This window comes from Malania oleifera, chromosome 11 (assembly GCF_029873635.1).
Source record: "Malania oleifera isolate guangnan ecotype guangnan chromosome 11, ASM2987363v1, whole genome shotgun sequence".
Taxonomy (NCBI): Eukaryota; Viridiplantae; Streptophyta; class Magnoliopsida; order Santalales; family Ximeniaceae; genus Malania; species Malania oleifera.
In genome coordinates this window covers 72,682,305-72,707,255 of record NC_080427.1, presented here as the reverse complement: position 1 = coordinate 72,707,255, position 24,951 = coordinate 72,682,305, and the positions used below count along the sequence as shown (strand labels likewise).

At 38.1% G+C, this 24,951-nt stretch overlaps 1 protein-coding gene across 3 annotated transcripts in view; it reads right to left on the bottom strand.

Moving 5' to 3' along the window:
• The window catches only part of LOC131168306 (RNA polymerase II C-terminal domain phosphatase-like 2), a 49,981-nt gene that overhangs the window by 12,863 nt on the left and 12,167 nt on the right, over nt 1-24,951 (bottom strand). For all 3 annotated transcript variants that reach the window (XM_058127634.1, XM_058127636.1, XM_058127635.1), the window contains exons 8-10: nt 13,708-13,840; nt 13,268-13,617; nt 13,087-13,144 (exon numbers count right to left, since the gene is read on the bottom strand). In XM_058127634.1, the coding sequence (XP_057983617.1) occupies nt 13,087-13,144; nt 13,268-13,617; nt 13,708-13,840 (541 nt within the window). The remainder of the gene's footprint in view (nt 1-13,086; nt 13,145-13,267; nt 13,618-13,707; nt 13,841-24,951) is intronic.

Genomic DNA, 24,951 nt, shown 5'->3' with positions numbered 1-24,951 from the left:
GATGGTTCACTCTCAAAGGTGGTTGGTACAGATACTATTAAAATTTCAGAGAACCTAACACTTAACTCAGTTCTATTAGTGCCAAATTTGGATTGCAATTTACTATCTATTAGTAAACTCACTTTGGATCTCAATTGTGTTACTAAATTTTTCCGAAATATGTGTGAATTTCAGGTCTTGGATTCAGGTAAGACAATTGGCAGTGCTAAGATGTGTCCGGGCCTCAATCTTCTCGAGGTTAATGATCCTCTTCAAGGAACAACTCACAAATCCGATTGTTTAGTGTCTAGAAGTCAAAGTTATTTTTCTGTCATTCGTTCTAATAATGACAGTGCAATTATGTTGTGGCACTATAGGTTAGGACATCCAAATTTCTTGGATCTCTAGAAACTCTTTTCTTCATTATTCAATAATAAAAATCCAAATGATTTTCAAAGTGACATGTGTCAATTTTCAAAACATGTTCGCAACTCTTATCCCAACGACCCTACAAAGCATCCTAACCCTTTTCAATGATTCAATGTAATGTGTGGGGGCCATCTAGGATCAAGAACACTACTGGATCTCGCTGGTTTATATCTTTTATAGATGATCACACTAGACTTACCTAGATATTCCTCATGAAAGATAAGCTAGAGGCAGGCCAAATTTTCAAAAATTTTAACACCATGATCTAAACACAATTCCAAGCAAAAATACAGATTGTGAAAACTGATGATGCCAAATAATATTTCCAATCCATTTTTTATGATTATCTCGAGTCAAGGTATAATACACCAAAGTTCCTGTGTCGACACTCCTCGGCAAAATGGAATTGCCGAAAGAAAAAACTGGCACCTACTGGAAGTTGCCCGCTCTCTCATGTTCTCTACACATCTACCGAAACACTTTTGGGGTGAAGCCATTCTCACTGCAGCCTACCTCATAAATAGGATGCCCTCTTGCGTTCTCAAATTTCAAACTCCCTGTCGAGCTCTACTTCAGTCCATTCCCAATACTCGACTCATCTCCACTATTCCCTTCAAAGTATTCGGGTGCTCAGCTTTTGTTCATGTTCATAGTCAACATCGGGGTAAACTTGATCCTAGAGCCCTTAAGTGCATTTTTCTCGAGTACTCTCCAAACCAAAAGGTTTATAAATGCTATTCACCAGCTACTAAAAGATATTATCACTCCATGGATGTCACCTCTTTTGAGCAAAAACCGTATTAGAAATTCAGGTGGAGATTACACAGGAATTCTAGCTTTGAAGAGTTATCTAGCCCTTCTTAGAATCTCTAGTGAAACATCAGCATCTAGAAACTATTCAACCAACAAAAAATGATGAGTTAATTCACAGAGGAGAAGGAACCAAAAGGAGATAGAACAACAAGCATCCCTTAAGCAAATACAAGAGTCTGATCCGAGCCCTAATTCAAGTGAAAATTCATCGGGTAACTCTAATCCCGAAACTTCCCATAATGAGTTAACTAATGATGATAGTGATTGTCCTAATTGCTGTAAGAAAAGGTGTGAGATCATGCACAAAACACCCAATATACACTTTTGCGTCATATCAGGGGCTGGCATCGAATTTTAGATCTTTTGTTACCAACCTCGACAAAATCCAAGTTTATAATAACACACAAGAGGCTCTCGGTACACCTGAATGGAAGTCTACTGTCTGGGAAGAAATCAGTGCACTAGAAAAGAATGGAACATAGGAGATCACAAAATAACCAACTAGAAAACGTCTGATAGGTTGCAAATGGATATTTACTGTGAAATACAATGAAGATGGAAGTGTTAACCGATTCAAAGCTCGACTGGTAACAAAGGGATTCACTTAATCATATGGAATCGACTACAAAGAGACATTTGCCCCTTGTAGCCAAGTTAAATACAGTGTGGATCCTCTTATCTTTGGCATCAAATTTAGACTAGCCTCTTCACCAAATAGATGTCAAGAATGCCTTCCTCAATGGAGACATAGCTGAAGAAGTCTACATGGAAATTCCTCCTAGATTCAAGACACAAGCTACACTCCTAGATTCAAGACACAAGCTACACACAACAAAGTCTGCAAACTCAAAAGATCTTTATATGGGCTCAAGCAATACCCAAGAGCCTGGTTTGAGATATTCACAAAGGTAGTCAGGAGGTATGGCTATTCTCAATGTCAATCAGATCATACACTATTTATTAAATACTCTCCTGAAGGGAAAATTTCTAACCTCATTTTATATGTGGACGACATCATTCTAACGGGAGATTATGAGGATAAAATGAGTAGTTTCAAAAGTCTTCTAGCTAAAGAATTTGAAATCAAGGACCTTGGGAATCTCAAATACTTCCTAGGCATGGAAGTGGCACGGTCAAGGAAGGGAATCTTTGTATCCCAAAAGAAATATGTTCTAGATCTTTTGAAAGAGACTGGGATGCTCGTGTGAAAGCCGGCAGATACTCCTTTGGATTCAACCAAACTAGGAGCCAAGGAAGACAGTGCACTAGTGGATAAAGGCAGATATCAAAGACTAGTTGGAACACTTATATATTTGTCTCACACTCGACCTGATATGGGCTTCTCTGTCACAATGGTGAATCAATTCATGAATAATCCCAATGAAGAATGTATGGAGGCAGTTTATAGAATCCTACGATATTTGATACTAACATCAGGTAAAGGATTATTTTTTGAGAAGAATCAAAGAAGAGATATTGAAGTATTCAGTAATGCAGATTGGGCAAGATCAATACATGATCGAAGGTCAACTTCTGGGTACTGCACATATGTGTGGGGAAACCTAGTTACATGGCAAAGTAAGAAGCAATCAGTTGTGTCAAGAAGCAGTGCAGAAGCTGAATTCAGGCAAATGGCACACGGCATCTGTGAAGGAATAAGGCTAAGAAGGCTTCTAAAGGAATCAAAGATTTCAGGTGAAAAACCCATGAATATGTTCTGTGACAATCAGTCAGCCATCAGCATAGCAAAGAACCCACTGCATCATGATAGAACAAAATACATGGAGATTGATTGACATTTCATAAAATAAAAAATAGAGGAAGGAATAATCAAGATGTTGTATGTGCCTACATATTTCCACAATCCAAGGGGATTTGGGTAGCATGTTACCCGATTCTGTAGATAGTCTTTCCTATTTTACTGCTTTCCATTTTAAATAGGATATTCTATTTTTAGTAGGTTGTAAATATCCCTAGTAATTAGATGACAATTATCATCTAGTTAAAGGGAATGAAATCTTTTTCATAAGTTAGTGGAATATTTAGTGTTCTTTTCCACATTTCAACTAGGGGACTAGAATGATCTCTCTAACGAATGAGCTCAAAGAGGTGATCATCAAGGAAATGAGAAGCTGGAGACAAAAAACTATATTCAAATGGGTCAAGGAAGGTGATGGTAATACCAGTTTCTTCCATAGGCTTGCTAATGGTAAGATGAGGAAAATATTGATTAGGGAGCTTGAGGTGGGGGAAGGGACAATTAGTAACAATCCTAATAGATTGCTTCTAAGATCTCTATTGTCTTAGAAAATCTCTATTTCGAAGGAGGTTTCTTGGAGACCGATGGTTGAGAGGTTAGAATGAAATCACTCTCTAGAGATCAAATGCTTTGGTTAGAGAGATCATTGGAGGAGGAGGAGATGAGGGGCGGTAAGTTTTTGGGATGGACAGGGATAAGGCTCCAATTCGAATGGTCTTAATTTGAATTTCTTTCAAGACTGCTAGGATACTATTAAGGATGATCTATTTAAAGTATTTTCTGAATTTTATGGGAATGGGAGGCTGAGTAAGAGCATTAATTCTAATTTTATTACCCTTGTACGTAAAAAATCTATATCCATTAAGGTAGAGGACTTCGGACCTATTAGTCTAGTCTCAAGTGTCTAAAAGATCATCACCAAAATTCTAGCTAATAGGCTGAGTGCAGTGATAGATAAGACTATGTCTACGGCTCAGAGTGCTTTTGCAGGGGGGAGACAAATTGTGGATGCTATCTGGTGGCTAATAAGGTAGTGGAGGATATTCATAGGAGGAAGAAGAGGGGTTTTATTTTGAAATTGGATTTTGAGAAGGCCTATTATAGAATTAGTTGGAATTTCTAAATAAACTTTTTGTAAGAAGGGTGTCATTGAGCATTGACACAAGTGGACAAGGGTTGTTTGTCTAATGTGTGGTTCTCAATAGTAGTGAATGGGAAGCTAAGTCCTGTTTTAGGGCTTCGAAAGGCATTAGAAAAGGGATCCACTTTTCCCTTTTTTGTTTGTCTAAGAAGCCGATGTGTTAAGTAGAATGGCAAATTGGGCTGTGGATAAGGGGTTGGTGAAAGGGTTGGAAGTGGGGAGAGAGGGAGTTGTGGTCTCTAATCTTCAGTTTGAAGATGATACCATTTTCCTTTTAAAAGATCACGACCCTTCTTTTGACTGTATTTTGGGTATTCTAAGTTTTTGAGAAAATTTTGGGGCTTAAAATAAATATAGGGAAAAGTGGATTAGCGAATATTAATGTGTCTGTTGGTCAAGTTAGGGAGCTGTCTTCTATTGTCAAGCGTGGGGTATTAGAGTGGCCTCTAACTTATCTAGGCATCCCATTGGGGGGCAATCCTAGATGTGTGGATTTTTGGATTCTGGTGGTGGAGAGAGTTGCTAAGAGGCTTGATGGCTGGAAGGAGGTTCTTTTTTCCTTAGAGAGTAGAATCACCCTCTTCCAGGCCTGCTTATCTAATATCCTGTTATATTATTTGTCCGCTTTTAGAATGCCAATGGGGATCGCTAAGAAGATTCATAAAATCAGAAGGGATTTTCTGTGGTCTAGGGTCAGGGGTTTTAGGGATCATTTATTGGAGGGAGGGCTGGGTCTTAGAAATTTGGTGTCTAAAAACATCACCCTTTTAGCTAAGTGGTTATGGCAATTTCCCTTTGAAGATTGCCCCCCCTTGGCATAGTGTGATTAGAAGCAAGTATGTGGTGGGTGAGAATAGGTGGTGTACCAATATTAGCTTAAGATGTTCATCAGAGATCCCTTGGAGATCTATTTCTCATATATACTCCTCATTTACGCCTCACATTAAATTTGTTGTGGAGATGGGCTCTCGGATTCAATTTTGGAAAGATCCGTGGTTGGGGAATGATATTATAGCCACACATTTTCCACGTCTCTTTCGGTTGAGCTCAAGACAAGGTAGTATGATCTCCTTCCTTGTGGTTGATTTGGGTAGCCTTTTGGTCTCTCGGAATTTTCGTTTCAGAAGACCTCTTAACAATAAAGAACTATTGGAACTTTCATCCTTGTTATTGTTATTGAACAACAGCCATCTTTCTTTAACTAGGGATCGTGTTCTTGGGTTTTTGGATCATTCGGGGATTTACTCTTGTTAATCTTTTTTTTTTTTTTTTTTTAAGTTTTTGACCCGTTCTAATTCTTGTTTTCCCCTATATTCTTCCATTTCTAAGGCAAAAGCTCCCTCAAAAATTTAAGGCTTTCATATTAACATGGGGAATGGTTTTAAATAGTGGGAACGACCGTTATGTAATTCCGTTACATAATGGCTTTTTGGGTTCCCAACACCATTACACACTGCAAAATAGTGGGAGGAAAAAGTACATATAATAGTCCTATATCTGTTACATAACGTCTGTAGCGGCCTTTATATATATATGTACTTTTTCCTCTCTCTTCTGTTTTTTCTCCCCTTTCATAAAGCATTCCCAATTTACTATGTGAAGAAAGGGGGGAAAAGAATATAGTGAGGATGATAATGATACAAAATTTACTATACTTTCTTAAATACTCACAACAGATGCGTTAATTAACTATTTGATAACACTACTTTGTCAAGAAAATATTTTATTTTGCTAATATTAGTAATTGATATTTATGTTCTATTTTTTTCACCTTCAACCTTCTTTTCTTTTCTAGTTTTTTTTTCGTGTTCAAATTATTACTTTATTTATTTTATGATAATTTTTATGGTTATATATTATAATTTTAAACATTATAGTTATACAATATAACTTGTTGGTCTAAATTGTTAAATTTTTATTACTTTAACAAATAGCACTTGTTTAATTTATTGTACATTTGTATTATCCATATGTCTCATGTGTTTGATAAACTAATGGAGTGTATAATGTATTTTTATTTTATTAATAATTTTATCACACATAAAAATAATGAAAAAGTAGAAATACACACACAATTTTTCAATCAATGGTAGTTTTTTAAAAAATGCAAATTTGTTGCCCTTACCCAAACAACTTAGTTGAACTAAAGGATTCAAAGTACACTAAACTCTTTCTAATAACTAAAAGCTTAAAACATGCAAATATACTAATATGCATAAGGTTGTGCGTGCTTGAAAAAAAAATCACAACCGTTACCACCCACTTCCTGTTATGTAACATCTGCTACTCCTGCTTCCTGGTACACCCATTGCTATTACGCTAAGCTACCAGCTACCACTATTTAAAAGCATGAATCATATGGTTGATTGTGCTTAATAAAACCAACACTAATAATCTGTTCCAGGCTAGGAGACCTTTGAAGGCCTTATCTTCAGATGTATGCATGTTATGCTATTTGAATTCTGAGACAGCACCTCATTTATTTTTACACTGTGACTATGCTTGAAGAATTTGGAATAATTTATTTGGTGTGATGGGAGAATCTTGGGTCTGTCCAGCGTTGGTGGACGAATTTTTTTCTATTCCCTCTAAGGGGTTTGGTAGAAGGAAGGAGACGATGATACTACGAGAAGTGTGGTATTTTTGCAGTGTTGTGGTGATTATGGTTGGAGCATAATGCACATACTTTTTCAGAGAGAAAATTGAATTGGCAGCTGGTTTGAGAGAAGATTCATTACCTGGCTTCTTTATGGTGTGTTGAGTTTGGTTGCTTTAAGGGAGTTAGATTTTTGGATATTCTGTGAGACTGAAGAATCTTCTGCGCTAAATTATGTTTTTTTCCCACCTTTTGTTTTATTGGTTTATTTTTTCTTTATGTTTCCAGAATTGACAGGAGGTGTCTTTTTCTCCTTTTTGTAAATTCTCCTCTTATCATGAAAACTCTTCTTTTGCTATCAAAAACACATAAAAAAGAAAAATATCGAAGAACTAAGAGAAGTTAGGCTTATTTGAACGCTAGTTATTAAAAAATGCATGCTAAATGTCAAGAAACCAAATCCTAAAAAAAAACACTTCATAAAATTATTATTCAAAAAAAAAAAAAAACACTACTAACCAAAATAAGACAACTTAAAATTGAGTTTCTAAACTTCAATTAAGGGAAAAATGCAAAAAAAATAATAAATAAAAAAATAAAAATAAGGTCCATGATAGCTGTTATGGTTCCATAACAGACCTCAACTTATGATCGTGAATTGGAAGACCTCTGATATATCACCTTGTGACGAACTCAGAAGCCACCGATTCTGTGTTATGCAATGGCCATTATGCAACAAAAACTATGCCTGCGCTTGGTCAAACTGAAGACCTGGGGAGATCTCCTCAAGGTACTTCAGGGCATTCTAAGTTTATTGCCTGTTTTGCAGGTGGCAGAACATGTGGGCTGGGAAAAATCACAAGCGACAGAAGTCATTGCAAAAATAGAGGATTCAATGTTAACTACTAGAAGCTGAAATGACCAAAGGAATGCACCCATGCAGGTATGCAATAGCTTTAGCCTAACATTTCATCATTTTGGCGTTATGTGGAGGCTGTAATACACGTAGGATTTGTGAAATTGGGTTTTCTGGTACAAATCTGGTACAAATCACAATTACATTGTGGATCTATTGATTCGTCTGTTGGTGCTACATCTGGTATGCACAAGTTGCACCATATAAGCAAATAACTGCTTATATTGGGGATGAGTGTTTCCATATAAATTAATGCAGCATTATTAACTCATTAAATTATTTAAAAATTCCACGTTTAATGATGTTTAAATATATGATTCATGGAATATATTTATCAAATTGAGCTTTATTAGTATTAACTAATCTGAATTTTATTTTATTTTTTCATTTTCTGAATAGTCCAAGCAAAACAAAGTAATGGGCAATAATTCTCTCTAAATATAGGGTTCACTTTCATCCCTCAACAAAACATGCATTATTTTCTAGTCTTACCAAATTTTTAAGTCTTTAAAAAAGAATTGAATGCAACACATGGGCATGTCCTTCATGTTGATACAATTTCAAGCTTTAAGGGGAACCTGAGCTGATTCTAATTGGTGATGGGGTGGATGGATATTCATTGACGGAAATTGGGTGTGTAAGGTAGGAAAACTGTTGGTATATATGTGTGCGCAATGCCCACCTCCCACAAGTTGATTGGCACACTTACCTGACGTATGGCTCAGATGAGGTCGAAGTGGTAGACCGCAATGGTACTATGAAGACATAAGATGTCCCCCTCCGAGACACAGGGGTCCGAGGGCAGCGCCACGGGGGGGGGGGGGGGGGGGGTGAAATTAAAATAAGCTTTCTGTATTTCTTGAATGAATAAGTTGTACAAGTCAATACATTATACTTATAATACAATCGGGTATGCTAAAGGTGGAAACAATCTCCTAAAATAATCTCTCTCAATAATAGACAATTTTTTACATAAATACCCCCTAAATCACTCCAAGAAACTCAGGATTTCTACACTCCCCCCCCCCCCCCAAGTTGGATCATAGATATTGATCATATCCAACTTGTAGATGAAATCATCAAAACTCTATTGGGCTAACCCTTTGGTAAAGATGTCTGTTGTTTGTTCCTTGGTAGGAACATAAGTCATACAAACGGTTCCTTCTTCAACCTTTTCTTGGATAAAGTGTCGGTCCACTTCTACATGCTTAGTCCTGTCATGTTGAACTAGATTGAGAGAGATACCGATGGCTGCTTTGTTATCACAGTAGAGTTTGATAGGGAATTGCACCGTGATCTGTAGTTCTTCCAAAAGTTTCTGTAACCTCAGTCCTTCACATATCCCTCGTGCAACTGCCCTTAACTCAGCTTCAACGTTACTTCGAGCCACTACATTCTATTTTTTACTCCTCCCAAGTCACCAAATTTCCCCATACAAAGGTGCAATATCCGGTGGTAGACCTTCTATCTTCCGCTAATCCTGCCCAATCAGCATTTGTGAAAACTTTTACTTCCTTACTTTCACACTTCTTGAAGAAGAGCCCTTTGCCAGGAGAACCCTTGAGATGCCTGAGAAACTTGAACACAGCCAGGTGATCTCCTTTGGTGAATCCATGTGTTAGCTTACCACACTTACTGCAAATGCAATGTCAGGTCTAGTGTGTGATAGATAGATTAGTTCACCAACCAATCTCTGATACCTCTCCTTTTCAACCGATATTCCGCAGTCTTCAACTCTCTTTACTGCTTCAATGGGGGTTTCACTGGGTTAGCATCCAAGCATGTCAATTTTGGTTTGGAGATCAAGGATATACTTTCGCTGAGAGACACTGATACTCTTTTTTGATCTAACAACTTCCATTCCCAAGAAGTACCGCATTTGTCTCAAGTCTTTAACTTCAAACTCAACAGCTAGGACTTTCCATCTCCAGTTAGGATTATATCATCAACATACACAATCAGAATTGTTTTCTTCTCACTTTCAAACTGTTGGAAAAACATAGTGTGATTTGATTGCCATTGTCGATATCCTTGTTTCTTTATCACCTTCGCAAATCTGTCGAACCATGCTCTAGGAGATTGCTAGAGTCCATATAGGGACTTCTTGAGTTCACATACTCTGTTTTCTTCACCTTTCCTACTGAAACCTGGTGGTATTGTCATGTAGACTTTTTCTTCTAACTCGTCATTTAGAAATGCATTCTTAATGTCAAGTTGCTAAAGTGGTCAATCTAAGTTGGCTGCGAAGGACAAGAGAACCCGAACTGTATTCAATTTTGCCACCAATACAAACGTCTCCGTGTAGTCAATGTCATAGGTCTGTGTAAACTCTTTTGCAACAAGACAGGCTTTATACCGTTCAACAGTCCCAACAGCTCTATATTTCACCGTGAAGACCCATTTGCAGCCTACTGGCTTCTTCCCTCTCGGCAAATTCATAACATCCCAAGTTCCACTCTTTTCCAGGGCCCGCATTCCTCCATGATGGCTTCCCTTTATTCAGGAATCTCCAAGGCTTCCTGAATATTCTTTGGAATTTTTATCTTGTCAAGGTTAGAGGTAAAAGCACGACACCTGTAGAGAGAGTTTTATAAGACATGAATTTTGAAATGGGATGGAGAATACATGACCTAGTTTGTTCCCTTAGAGCAATGGGTAAATTGATGTCATCAAGTGTAGACTTATCAGAAGGAATCTTATGGCCACTTGGCTCTATTACCTTATCGGGATTGGGCGTGAACTCCTGGTTGCCCAGAGCTATCACTGGTTCCAACTCTCTTGGTGCCTCAGGTACGAGATTCTCCCTATTCTTTGATTTTGGCTTCCTTGAATAAACAAGTATCTCCTTGTTATTTTGTTTTTTTGCATCTCCCCCTCAGTTTAAATGGTCTTTTGTACATGACAGATCAGGGAATGGTGTAATGACAGTGGTGTTGACAGACTCAGTGTATGACACAGATTCATCAACAGAGAAATCAAAGAACCGATCTTCACTCCAATTCTCCCCTTGAAGAGAGAGGGCTATTGGAAGTACGGAGTGGTTTCAAAGAACGTGACATCAAGGCTAACAAACAATTTTTTCATGGCAATATCATAACATTTGTAGCCTTTCTGAGTACGAGAGTAACCAATAAAAACGCAATTAATGGCACGAGGTTCCAATTTATCTCTACTGTGAGCATGAACAGGTACAAATGCAGCACACCCAAAAAATTTTAAGGAGAGATTGGAGTTGAGCCGAGAGTTGGGAAAACAAGCTCGGAATTTTTGAAGAAGAGTGGCAAAAGAAAGAACCCGACTAGGCATTCTATTAATGAGATATGTAACTGTTAAAATGGCATCGCCCCAAAAATATTTTTTCATATTTGTAGTGAACATCAATGCTCGAGCTACTTCAAGAATATGCCTATTTTTGCGTCCGACAACCCCATTTTTTTGAAGGGCATCTAAACAGCAATCTCCTAGAGCATGGTTCGACAGATTTGCGAAGGTGATAAAGAACCAAGGATATCGACAAGGGCAATCAGATCACACTATGTTTTTCCAACAGTCTGAAAGTGGGAAGAAAACAATTCTGATTGTGTATGTTGATGATATAATCCTAACTGGAGATGATACAGTGGAGATGGAAAGATTGAAAAAAGTCCTCGCTACAGAGTTTGAAGTTAAAGACGTAGGGCAAATGCGGTACTTCTTGGGAATGGAAGTTGCTAGATCAAAAAGGGGGTATCAATGTCTCTCGGCGAAAGTATATCCTTGATCTCCTAACCGAAACTGACATGCTTGGATGCTTACCCAGTGAAACCCCCATTGAAGCAATAAAGAGAGTTGAAGACAATATCGGTTGAAAAGGAGAAGTATCAGAGATTGGTTGGTAAACTAATCTATCTATCACATACTAGGCCCAACATTGCTTTTGCAGTAAGTATGGTAAGCCAACACATGCATTCACCAAAGGAGACTCACCTAGAGGCTGCGTACAAGATTCTCAAGTATCTTAAGGGTTCTCCGGGCAAAGGACTCTTCTTCAAGAAGTGTGAAAGCAAGGAAGTAGAAGTTTCCACAGATGCTGATTAGGCAAGATCAGCGGAAGATGGAAGGTCTATCACCAAATATTGCACCTTTATATGGGGAAATTTGGTGACTTGGAGGAGTAAAAAACAGAATGTAGTGGCTCGAAGTAGTGATGAAGTTGAGTTCAGGGTAGTTGCACAAGGGATATGTGAAGGTTACAGAAACTTTTAGAAGAACTGCAGATCACAGTGAAATTCCCTATCAAACTCTACTGTGATAACAAAGCAGCAATCAATATCTCTCTCAATCCAATTCAACATAACAGGACTAAGCATGTAGAAGTGAACCGACACTTTATCAAAGAAAATGTTGAAGAAGGAACCATTTGTATGACTTATGTTCCTACCAAGGAACAAACAACAAACATCTTTACCAAAGGGTTAGCCCGACAGAGTTTTGATGATTTCATCTACAAGTTGGATATGATCAATTTCTATGATCCAACTTAGGGGGGAGTGTAGAAATCCCGAGTGTCTTGGAGTGATTTAGGGGATATTTATGTAGAGAATTGTCTATTATTAAAATCCCGATTGTACTACAAGTATAACGTATTGGCTTGTACAAATTATTCATTGAAGAAATACAGAAAACCTATCCTGATTTCATATCTCGCCAATATGTGGTGGGGGGGGGGGGGGGAAGGGAAAATAAAGTTAGGGTTGAACCATTATGCACAATCATATGTTGATATATTAGGGTGGTTGTAATTGTGTCCTATGTGTAGGTAGGATATTTTGAAAGGTAAATGTGTATATATGTATAATAGCTATTATGCAACCGGCATGCACATATGGGTGCTTGTGCGGGTATATTATGGTGGTATGTGCTTTGTGTAGGTAGGATATTTTGAATGGTACATGTATATATAAATATAATAGCTATTATGCAATAGGCATTCACTTTCCTGTATTTTGGAAGATTTAAGGATACATTTATCAAGACAACGTTTTACAATCAAAAACATTCATATTTTATATATAGTATATATTGATGATTTCAATAATTTTTTATGCAAAGAAATTTTTCCCAATATTTTACAAGATTCAAAGTGCATCCTACATTTAATTATATATTTTTATCATATCAAGCAAGTGTACAGTCCTCCAACATTATCACTTAAAAGAGCTATTCTTTGCACAAACAGAAACCTTATTATAGATTCATTGAAATCCCATATTGTGGGTGATACTATCTTTCTTCAAGGCACAATAGCTCATTTGAAAGACTAATTTTTGCATGTATAAAGTCACCTCGACGGATTCCCAAGTTCTAAATGACCTTTTTTTAACAAAATCCTATGCCAATTCGATGCAAATCAATGCAAAACAATATTAGAATAAGCTAACAAGATGATTTAGTTCAAAAGAGAATTCACACACCGGATGGCAGAGTTGCAACAACAAGATTTTGCTTTTTCCGTTCATGTCCAACACATGCCTGCAAATCAAGATTTAACTAGATAAACAGTTCAACAATTCAAATAGCACATATTTACATCAAATGTTAACGCTAGCAAGTGAACTTTATGATGAACTTAATGAAAAATATAATACAACAAACCTCTTCACCCTTCACTTGAGATCCATGCGACAATAATGCAGGTGGAGTGGAAGCGGGTGTACCATGACCAAGTAAAGCTTGGTGAGCTCTCTGCTTATCAGATTTCAATGCATCATATTCAAATCCAGAAGCTCGTGTGTGCATGTCTTCTTCCACCAACCAGCCTCCCTGTGGTTGAATTGAGGCTGTTGAAACCTGTGGAGGAAATCTAGAAAGAAGAGGTGGTTCACCAGAGCTTTGACTGCGTACATCTTGACCATGCTTCATAATAAGGAATCTTCTTTTCATGTCAGGGTCAGATTCAGTATTGATACATTCTCGTCTACCAGGAGCCCCAAGCAAACTAGGTTCTGAAACACAGTAGCAATTAAAATTTGAGAAGGCAGTTACATTCCATGCTCACAAAATCAAATGGTACGAAACATAAACAAGGCCCATACTCTGTGAAGGCAGGACTGTCCTTGAAGATGATAGCCCAAGAATACTTGCCACAGGTGGCTGAGATATTTCAGATCTCATTTCGGGACCATTTGTCATAGAATGAGTTGCAGAATCCACAATATTCTTCTCATCCTGAACAATAAAAGGATTAAGCAAAAATAAATAAATTACTCAACGCGTATTTAAAGATCACATGCACAGGGGAAAAAAATTCAGAACAGATGGAAAGTAACAAACATATCTAAATAGATCGCAAATCTACACTGCACTATTCAATAACCGTTATAGACTTATTCTTTTCATTGACACAAAAAGAAAACATTAAAATATTACAAGCAAAAATATTAGCACAGTATAAACAGAATATATAGATGGATCTAGTGACCAAAAAATCCTGAACTTTGCAACAAATTTCAATTATGTCCACGACCTTTCGACTGCAGCAAGCCAATTCTTAAACTTCTTCCATTATTTTGCAAAGTAGGCCTAGCTTCTCACAAGATATCACACAATCTTTTTCCTTTTCTATTAGAAGATATGAAAGAAGGCCCAACCATTCACAAGTAACAAAGAAGAGTGGGAGAGAATCAAATTCAGCCAGCCATGATGATGAAGAAGAAAGACATATGCAGGTCATAGGTTCTTATCTTGGGCTTATGGAGAGGGATATTTCAGGCCAGTGGTGGTGCCTTCGTTATACATTTAGCGAAGAGCAAAAATTTGAAATTTATCAACAAAATGGATTTAATTTTCATGGGATAATGCAAAGAGTTGGTTGGGAATCGAATTAAATATTGCATTCAGGTACTATTCACAGTACTGCAGCTAAGTACTGTTAACGAGCACTGTAGTGATACTGTAGTGATGTAGTGCAAGGACTGTCCATGAGTACCATAGTAGTACCATTTGCAAGGGAATTTTTGGGTTGTTTTAATTTCTTTACAGGTCTTATGTTAAGGGCATTTGGGGCCTGTTTAGTTCTAGAAAACAGTCCCATTTTCCATTATTATTTTTTCAAAGAATTATAAACATACCAGCTTATTTTTCAGTTTTCTGATATTCGTATTAAAAAGTAGAAAATAAAGTGTACGTTTAGTCGTGAAAAACAATTTTCGCTTTTCATAAGTAGAATTCCAAATAATTACAGAAAAGACACTTTGTTTTTCAATTTTTCATAAATTTAAGAAATCAGAAATCTAGAAAACAATAAAAAGATGTTTTACAACTTTCTTATACAAATTTAGAATATTGAAAAAACAAAGGTGGCAGTTTTTAATTATCTGAAAAATTGGAGATGGAAAATAAAACCATTTTCCACAAGTGAATAGTACCAAAACATTTTATTGTTTTCTAGTTTCTTTATATATCTGTTGCAAAACTTAAAAATAAGCTGGCATTTCTGAAATTCATTGGAAAACTAAAAATGGAAAATGCAAACTGAGATCCACAATTAAACACCATTGAGACCTTCATTTTTAGTTCTTTTTTAGAGTTCTCTTTATTTTATCGAGCTTAGTTTTGTATGGTCAGGGTCAGTCTATTTTATCTAGAATTATTGGGCTATCTGACCGTAAAGATTGATTATTGTTACAGTTAGGCTACCAAGAAACTTATTTCACCTGGTATGAACTTCTTCCATAAAACACACCCAAAATTAATTTTTCTACTTTTCCCATATCAGTCCTGCATCTGTAGGTCGTGCCCCAAGCACCACCAGGGGTGATTGCGCACGAACAAAATGATTGGTAAAGGGATAACTGTGATGGGGGCTGCAATGGTTGCGGCCAAAATGACAAGGATAGTGGTAACTTTAGATCTAGGTATGGCTACCTCTGGCTCAATAATCTCTCCATGCCATTAAGTCTGTGTCTTGATGTATGAATGTCCATGCATATAATAAGTTCTACAAGAAAGTTGTAACGTTACAACTTGGAAGAGGTGAACACGGCAGTTTACGGTCAGAGATGGACTCAATTGGAGGTGGAAAAGTAGGTTACAGTGGCAGAAAACATGGTGGTCAGCTAAAGTGAGGTTGGTTGGTGATCAAATTGCAGGGTTTGGAGTCTGATTCCTCTTCTGCTACCAGTTCTCGTTCACAATAATCATCACAACTCCCATCAGAGTCACCATCATCTCCACATCCTCAAGCTTGGCTTTGGCACTGGCCTTGATGGAATGCCGCAAACACCTCCTTTGGCACTATTGCCATCCCACCCATCTTCCACATCCTCCCATCCTCCTAAACAATGCTGACATAACTCCGAAACATTGACCTCACCGGTTTGAACTCATCCTAGCTTAGATGTGAAACATTCTAAGCACCTTTTCAAACTCCTGCTCCAATATTTACAATATTTCTTGGGAACAAAATAATGCAGCTTTTTTTATGACTCATTTGTACATGTTAAAGCTTGATATACATTGTTGGCCCACAACCTAAAAGCTTAAGATTTTAGGTAAAGCGGTAATCTAACATGGTTTTAGAGCTAGTTACCAGGAGGTCCTAGGTTCTGGTCTAGTTGCCCACATTTATTATGTGGATTTTAAAAAGTTGTTGTATTCCCTATAATGGGTGTTATCAACCATGTGTTTATCTCTCCACGAGCTGTCAAGCTGCATGTGCAGGAAAGTGTTAAAGCTTAATATACATTATTGGCCCACAACCTAAAAGCTTGAGCTTTTAGGTTGTTAATGGTTATATAATCATTTAGCATTATTATCATGTGTTAAGAGTTTTGTTAGTAATAAATGTGAGTTAGTAAGTGTATTATGGTCATTCCAATTGTACTTGACATATATTATAAATAGAGGGAGAGACTTATCATTGTTTTTAGGTCTTCCATTTCACCCAGTTATTCAACATGGTATCAGAGCAAGATTCTAAGACCTAAACCCTAATTGTCACAGCTATCATCGAATGGAAGCCCAAAACCCTAAATCTGATTCATGTCTACCGTTGTAGAAGAACTCCCAGCAACATTGTAGCCCCAAAAAAAGGCCAGCAGCTGCCGGAAGCCAGAGAAGTTGCAGGAAAATTCCTAAGCGACACTGCCAATTCAAGAACACAAGATCTACAACATATATTGCAAAAACAACAACATAGTCACCCACAGACACTGCCGATCTGTCCCCTACTGAAATTTCATCTCCAGCAGCTTCCCCACACGCCCAATCCATGTGGACTTATTTAAAAACAGTATACCATCCATCAAGATAAGGGTGCCCGTCGTTTTTAATTAGAGTGTGCGATTGCCATGTTTCAACATGACAATTGCTCCATCCAAGACTATTATTTGGTGTTTCTGACTCTTTGGAACGAATATTCTGATCCAGTTACCGCGGATGTTTATGTTGCCTCTCTTCTCACTATTCAACGTCTTCACAAGACTAGTCGTGATCAATTTCTTATGAAACTCCGCACCGAGCATGAATTTGTTCGCTCCTCTGCTGAATCGCTCTCATGTTCCTTCTCTTGATGTTTTTTTTGGTGAGTTACTTCGTGAAGAACAACGACTTAGTACTCAAGTTACTTTGACACAATCTCATGGTAGTTCAGGGTCTGTCCATGTGGCTTATGCTGCTTAATGACAAGAACCGCCTGCGCATTCTAGCATCTTGCATTGTTTTTGCTACAAAGAATTTGGGCATATCGTTGCTAATTGTTCCAAGAAATACTGCTCTTATTGCAAGAAGGGTCACATTATCAAAGATTGTCATATCCGCCAGCAGAATCATCAGGCCCAAGCATTTCATACTTCTGTTATTGTAAACCACACCCCCCCCTCCCACAATGACTTTTGTGGCCCCTAGCTCTTCTTCAGGTGACTCCTCTATTCCTGCACCTCTTACAGCAAATTACCCCACACCCGAAATGGTGCAACAGATGCTACTTTTGGCATTATCAACAAAGGGGCTCCAAGGTAACAATTCTACTAAACTCTATTACGTGGACTCGGGTGCCTCTAATCAAATGACAAATAATCCCACTACTCTGTGTCATGTTCGGCCCTATGCTGGTCAATCAGCTATTCAAACTACCAATGGCAATTATTTGCCAATAGCTGCTATCGGAGATGCCTCTTCTAAGTTCACTGATGTGTTTCTTGCTCCTCAGCTTTCCACAAATATTATTTTAGTTGGTCAATTAGTTGACAACAATTGGGCTGTTAATTTTTCTGGTGATGGTTGTGTTGTGCAAGACCAGGTAACGGGGGAGCTAATCAAGAAGGGACCTAAAGTGGGGAGCTTGTTTCCACTACCTTTGCCTGTTCCAGCACTTTCTCCAGTTTCTTATACTAAGTCTTTTGCTTGTAATAAAATTTCATATTTTAGTATGGTGTGGCATCGTCGTTTAGGCTATCCCAAAGCTCAGATCTTATCTCATGTATTGAACTCTGGTTTACTTGGTAAAAAAGAACGTTCTTCTTTATCTCTTGAGTGTGCTTCTTGCAAACTTGGTAAAAGCAAAACTCTTCCCTTCCCTTTGCAGGCTAGTAGAGCTTCTCAGTGTTTCAATCTTATCCATAGTGATGTTTAGGGACCTTCCCCGGTTAGTTCACACGAAAAATTTAAATACTATGTGAGTGATGATCATAGCAAATTTTCTTGGGTTTACTTTCTTCGCTCTAAATCTGAGGTTTCTTGTACTTTCACTGAGTTTTTAGCGTATCTTGACAATCAACTTTCTGCTTCTACTAAGGCATTACACACAGATTCCGGTGGTGAATATTTGTCTACTGAGTTTCAAGCATTTTTGGCTTCTAAAGGTATTATTCATCAAAGTTCATGTCGCGCTACTCCCCAACATAATGGAGTAGCCGAATGCAAAAATAGTCATCTCCTAGATGTGGAATGTACTCTCTTGCTGGAATCCTTTGTTCCATCCATGTTCTGGGTTGAGGCTTTGAAAACTGCTACTTATTTGATTAATCATTTACCCTCGCAAGTCCTGCTTATGCAATCTCCCTATTTCCGCTTATTTGCTAAGCAACCTAGTTACAATAACCTCCGTACCTTTGCTTGTGTATGTTTTGTTCATTTACCTCCTCATGAGCGACATAAATTATTTGCTCAATCTGTTCGATGTGCATTCTTGGGATATAATGTGTGTCCAAAGGGATTTGTTTGCTATGATCCTACATTACATCGTACACGCATTTCTAGGAATGTTATTTTCTTTGAAAATCAACATTTCTTTCTTTTGTCATATGTACCCTCCTCTTCTACTGTGCTTCTCCCCTCCTTTGAGGAGCTGTTCTCAAATCCTCATCAAATCAATTCTCATTTTAAACCAAGTATCATGTATACACGACGTTACCGCCCACAATCTCTTCCGGTGGCTCATCTGATATCTAATCCTACCACGCTCCAGATTTAGTTAGTTGCAGCACCTCCAAAGCCTTTGGTACGTCGCTCTCCTCGAGTGTTTGCACCCCCGGATAGGTATTGGTTTCCCTCTTCCAGTTCTGGCAATTCTGCTTCAGCTCTTACTGTTGCATTGTCCAATTTAGATATTCCCACATCCTACTCACACGCTGCCAAGCATGATTGTTGGTGACAAGCTATATAGGAAGAAATTGCCACTCTAGAGGCCAATCACACCTGGAACATTGAGCCTTGTCCTCCCACCATTGTTCCTCTGGGTTGCAAATGGGTTTACTTAGTCAAGATTCGATCTGATGGAAGTATGGATCGTTACAAAGCTCACCTTGTTGCACTTGGGAATAATCAGGAATATGGTGTCAATTATGAAGAGACCTTTGCTCCTGTGGTTAAGATGACTACTATTCGTACGATTCTAATTATTGTCGCTTCCAGTGATTGGTCACTACATCAAATGGATGTCAAGAATTCACAAGGATCTTAAAGAGTGCATTTATATGAAGCCGTCCCCAGGCTTGTTTCCCTCTCTGACTTCACATGTGTGAAACTTCGTCACTCTCTTTATGGTCTCAAACAAGCTCCAAGGGCCTGGTTTGATAAATTCCGCACCAATTTATTACAATTTTCATTCAAGCAAAGCAAGTATGACACTTCATTGTTTCTTCAGAAATCAAACATGGGAATTGTTGTTCTTTTGGTTTATGTTGATGATAATGTGATTACTAGTTCCAATTGTGCTTTACTTGCTCAGTTCAAGACTCATCTCTTAGAGTCCTTTCATATGAAATATCTTGGGTCTCTCACATATTTTCTTGGTCTTGAGGTGCACCGTAGTCCCTCTGGTATTTCACTCAATCAACATAAGTATGCTAGTGTCTTGGTGGCTACAACTGGCCTTCAGGAGGGTACTTCTGTTGATACTCCCAAGGAATTAAATGTCAAGCTTTGCAAAGAGGAGGGTGGCTTACTTGCTGATCCTAGTTTATACCGAAAGTTGGTGGGTAGTCTTGTCTATCTCATCATTACTAGACCGGACATTTCTTTTGCTATACAACAAGTCAACCAGTTTCTTCGGACGACTCATCATCTTCATTTGGCTAACGTCTGTAGGATCATAAGCTATGTTTAGGGCACTTCTACCCGTGGTTTATTCTTCCCTGCAGGCAATTCTACTTGCCTTGCTGCTTATAGCGATGTTGATTGGCTTACTCCCAATCAGCAATTCTACTGGCCTTCAAGAGGGTACTTTTGTTGATACTCCCATGGAATTAAATGTCAAGCTTCGCAAAGAGGAGGGTGGCTTACTTGCTGATCCCAATTTATACCGAAAGTTGATGGGTAGTCTTGTCTATCTCATCATTACTAGACCAGACATTTCTTTTGTTGTACAACAAGTCAACCAGTTTCTTCAAACTCATCATCTTCATTTCGCTGCTGTCTATAGGATCATAAGCTATGTTCAGGGCACTTCTGCCTATGGTTTATTCTTCCCTGTAGGCACTACTTGCCTTGCTACTTATAGTGATGCTGATTGGGTTGGTTGTGCAGATACACATCGCTCCATCACTGGTTGGCGTGTGTTCTTAGGTGATGCATTAATCTCTCGAAAGAGTAAGAAGCAAGACAGAGTTTCTAAGTCATCGGCAGAATCTAAATACCGGGCGATGTCTCTTGCTTGTTCTGAAATTATTTAGCTTCGAGGTTTACTTGCTGAGCTGGATTTTTCTGAGACCGATCCTACACCTCTACATGTCGATAATACGAGTGCTATCCAGATCACAGCCAATCCTGTCTATCATGAGCGCACGAAGCATACTGAAGTCGATTATCACTCCATCCGTGAAGCATTTGAAGCTCGTGTTATTATTCTTCCACATATTTCCACTGAATTACAAATTGTTGCTATCTTCACCAAGGCTCCCACCCGTCATCGACATTGCTTCCTAAGTAGAAAATTGATGCTTGTTGATCAACCCGCATCAATTTGAGGGGGCCTGTCAACGGAACAGCAAACAGAAAAAGATATTTTCTTATTTCAGCCCACAATTATTTCCTTATTTCTCCATTCATTATTCTGTACAGTTAGCATATATTTTTGACAGATTATAGTTTACATACATAGGGCTTGACAGATTATAGTTAACATGTATAGGGCTAGAATCATGCTAGAACTTATTTACTTTCCATGTATAGCATTCTTGTAAAGTCTATATATAATATACTCAAGGCCAAACCATTCGGCCATTCACACAATATTTTGACATGACTATGATTATGAAGCTCATGAAGTCCAAGCTTGAAAAATTAAAAGAACTTGTTTAATGTATATTGCAAATATGACCTATGTAAGTACATTATCATTGATTATGTGAAGAAGCTCATAGGTGACCTTAGTTGGACCCTGGGCATTCTACATTTCTTTGAAAATCATTTTATAAATGTGCAAATATTATTTCAAAGTGTTAAAATCATTTTTAAAATGGAAAACCCCAAAACAAGATTCTCCAAATCCCCTTCTTTTTTCTGCAGCCGCCTTGATGTGGAATTTTCTCTATCTATATCTTCCCATCTTCAAAAATCTTCAACACAAAAGTTGTGGGATTTTTTCTTAACTTTTTGTTGATACCTAGATCACCCTTTTTGGAGTTCTCTAGCAAAAGTTATGCTCCAAATAGGGTGTTTCAAGAAAATTGTGGCTGAAATTTTCCATAAATTCGGGTGACCGAGTCCCCAATTTGGTCGACCGTACCATGCGGCCAAAAGCCACAACGGCTAGAAAACAGCTAGTTTTCAAAATGATTAATTATTTTCAAAGCCCAAAGGCCATAAAACAGCTAATAAACCATCTTGCCTATAGATACAAGGGCTCTTACTTGTTTTTGCAACAAGAGAAAAGAGAGACACATATTTATCATACAAATCCAAACTTTTGATCTTTGTTGAAAATGTATCTCAAGCACTTTTACAATTTCTTTGTTTATCTTTCAAGTGCTCACCATCTAGTCACTTCTTAACCTTCATTCATAATCTTTTGAGACTGTATTAGTGTGGTATTCTTATTGTACTTATTTGCTCAATTAAGGAGCACTCTTTGTACATCATCTTCGTTGATTCCACTTGTATAGGTTTCTCCACCTATTGAAGGGGAGAGGCGACTCTGCCTAGTGAAGGAGAGAGGCTACTCTGCCTATTGAAGGAGAGAGGCAACTCCGCCTAAGTAAAGGAGAGAGTCATCTCTGCCTAGTGAAGGAGAGAGGTAACTCCGCCTATTGAAGGAGGGATTGTAAAGGCTTCTCCGCCTACTAAAAGAGAGAGGTTTCTCCACCTACTGAAAGAGGGATAGTGAAATCCTCAGCGGGTTGCTTGAGGCAAGGACGTAGGCACGGATCGCCGAACTTTGTAAAAATACGGGTTTTATTCTCTCTTCCCTAATCTCTTTGAATTAAGCACACTTATATTTGTTTATATTTGTTGTGACTGTTAATTGCATTTGCTCATTTAGATCACGTGCTTAAGTTGTGGTTAAAATTGTTAAAGCATTAACTTAAATTTTTTAAATAACCAATTCACCCCCCCTTCTTTTCTCTTGGGACCACACCTTTTCTAACAAATAGGAACAATAAATCACACTCCCTCCATCTCTCTTTCTTCTGTTCTCTACATTCCTAAATCTCCCTTTAATCTTATACTAGTTAGTAAAATTATGAAGTCACTAAATTGCTTTGTAACCTTCTTTCCTAATTCTGTTCTTATTCAGGATCTAAAGACGAGAAAGACAATTGGCATAGGATGTGAGGCAAATGGACTTTACTACTTTGAGTCACACTCCTCTCCTATTGCCTGTAGTGTTGCTGTCACACCACATCAAATCCATTGTCGCCTTGGCCATCCATCATTGGACAAGTTAAAATAGCTAGTTCCTACTTTTAGTTCCGTGTCTACCCTCGATTGTGAGTCTTGTCAATTAGGAAAGCATCATCGTGTTCCCTTTGCCTCTCGAGCCAAAAAAAAGTCATTAGGCCTTTTATGTTAGTTCATTCCGATGTTTGGGGTCCTAGTTGTGTCACATCAAAGTTAGGGTTTCAATACTTTGTCACTTTTGTCGATGACTATTCCAAAATGACTTGGTTGTATTTGATGAAAGATCGCCATGAGTTGTTTAATATCTTTTTTTCCTTTTGTTCTCAAATAAGGACTTAGTTTGATATGCTAGTTTAAATACTTCGTAGTAATAATGCTAAAGAGTACTTCGGTACTAAATTCATTAACTATATGACAAACTCTTGCATGATCCGCCAGTCATCTTGTGCCCACACTCCACAACAAAATGGAGTTGCAAAGAGAAAAAAATAGGCATACTCTTGAAGCCACTCGAACCCTTTTGTATTAAATGAATGTCCCCAAAGTTTTTTGGAGTGATGATGTTCTCATTACTTGCTCTCTCATCAATAAAATGTCATCCTCTATCCTTGGGGGTAAGATCCCATATTCAATTATCTTCCTTGAGGCTCTTTCATTTTCCCTTTCTCCTCGCATGTTTGGTTGTGTGTACTTCGTTCATCAATTAAATCTAGGAAGGGATAAATTGGATCTTCGTGCTATCAAATGTATTTTTCGAGGTTATTCCTATATTCAAAAAGGATATCGATGCTACAATCCCACTTTACATCGATTCTTTATCTTTGTTGATGTCACCCTTTTGAGTCTACACCACACTATTCTAATTCCTTGAGTTTTATCGACCTTGATGAGTCTTTTCCTCTGCCTAGCCTTCTTAATCCTAACTTATTTCCTTCGTCTAGTCCTACGTCTTCATCCAGTTTGAGTCCTTCACATCACTTGGGCCGTCCCAGTCTACAAGTGTACACATGACGACTCAAGGGAGGAGAGCCTCCTACAGCTTCCACTTCTACGCCTTCAATTTCCTCGTCAGATGATCCTCTTCCCCAAGTGGTTGATCCTCCTATTGTTGTTCGAAAAGGTAAACCCACTTGTACCCAACATCCAATGTCTAATTTTGTTTCTTATGACTTCTTGTCACCCTCATACTACTTTTTGTTAGTGCCCTATCTTCTATTTCTCTTCCCAAGTCTATATTCTGAAGCCCTATCCCATTTTGGGTGGAGGAATGCAATGATAGAAGGGATGCATGCTCTCCAAGATAATGAAACTTGGGACTCCATACGTCTTCCTCCTGATAAGTTTGTCATTGGGTGTATACCGTGAAGGTTAATCCAAATGGTTCCCTAGCTCAATTGAAAGCCAGCCTTGTTGCTAAGGGATATTCTCAGGTGTATGGTATGGACTATTCCAACATGTTCTCCCCTGTATCAAAACTTGACATTGTTTGTACATCTCCTTAGCCACCACCTATCATTGGCATGTACACCAGTTAGACGTGAAGAATGCTTTCCTACATAGTGATCTTTAGGAGGAGGTCTATATGGAGCAACCACCTAGGTTTGTTGCTCAGAGTGAGTCAAGTTTAGTGTGTCGGCTTAAGAAGTCATTATATGGTTTAAAATAGTCTCCGAGGGCATGGTTTGGTCACTTTAGTGCTATAGTACTTGAATTTGGCCTTCAACAGTGTGCAGTAGATCATTTTCTATTTTATCTTCATACTCCATCCGGAAGGATTCTGCTTATTGTGTGTGGATGATATTGTGATTACTAGTGATGATGATCAAGGTATTCAAAGCCTAAAGCATTTCTTGCAGACTAAGTTTCAGACAAAGGATTTGGGCCCATTGAATTCTTGGGTATAGAAGTATCGAGATCTCGTACTGGAACCGTCTTGTCACAGAGGAAGTATGTTCTTGATCTTTTAGATGAGATTGAACTGTTGGGATCCAAACCAATTG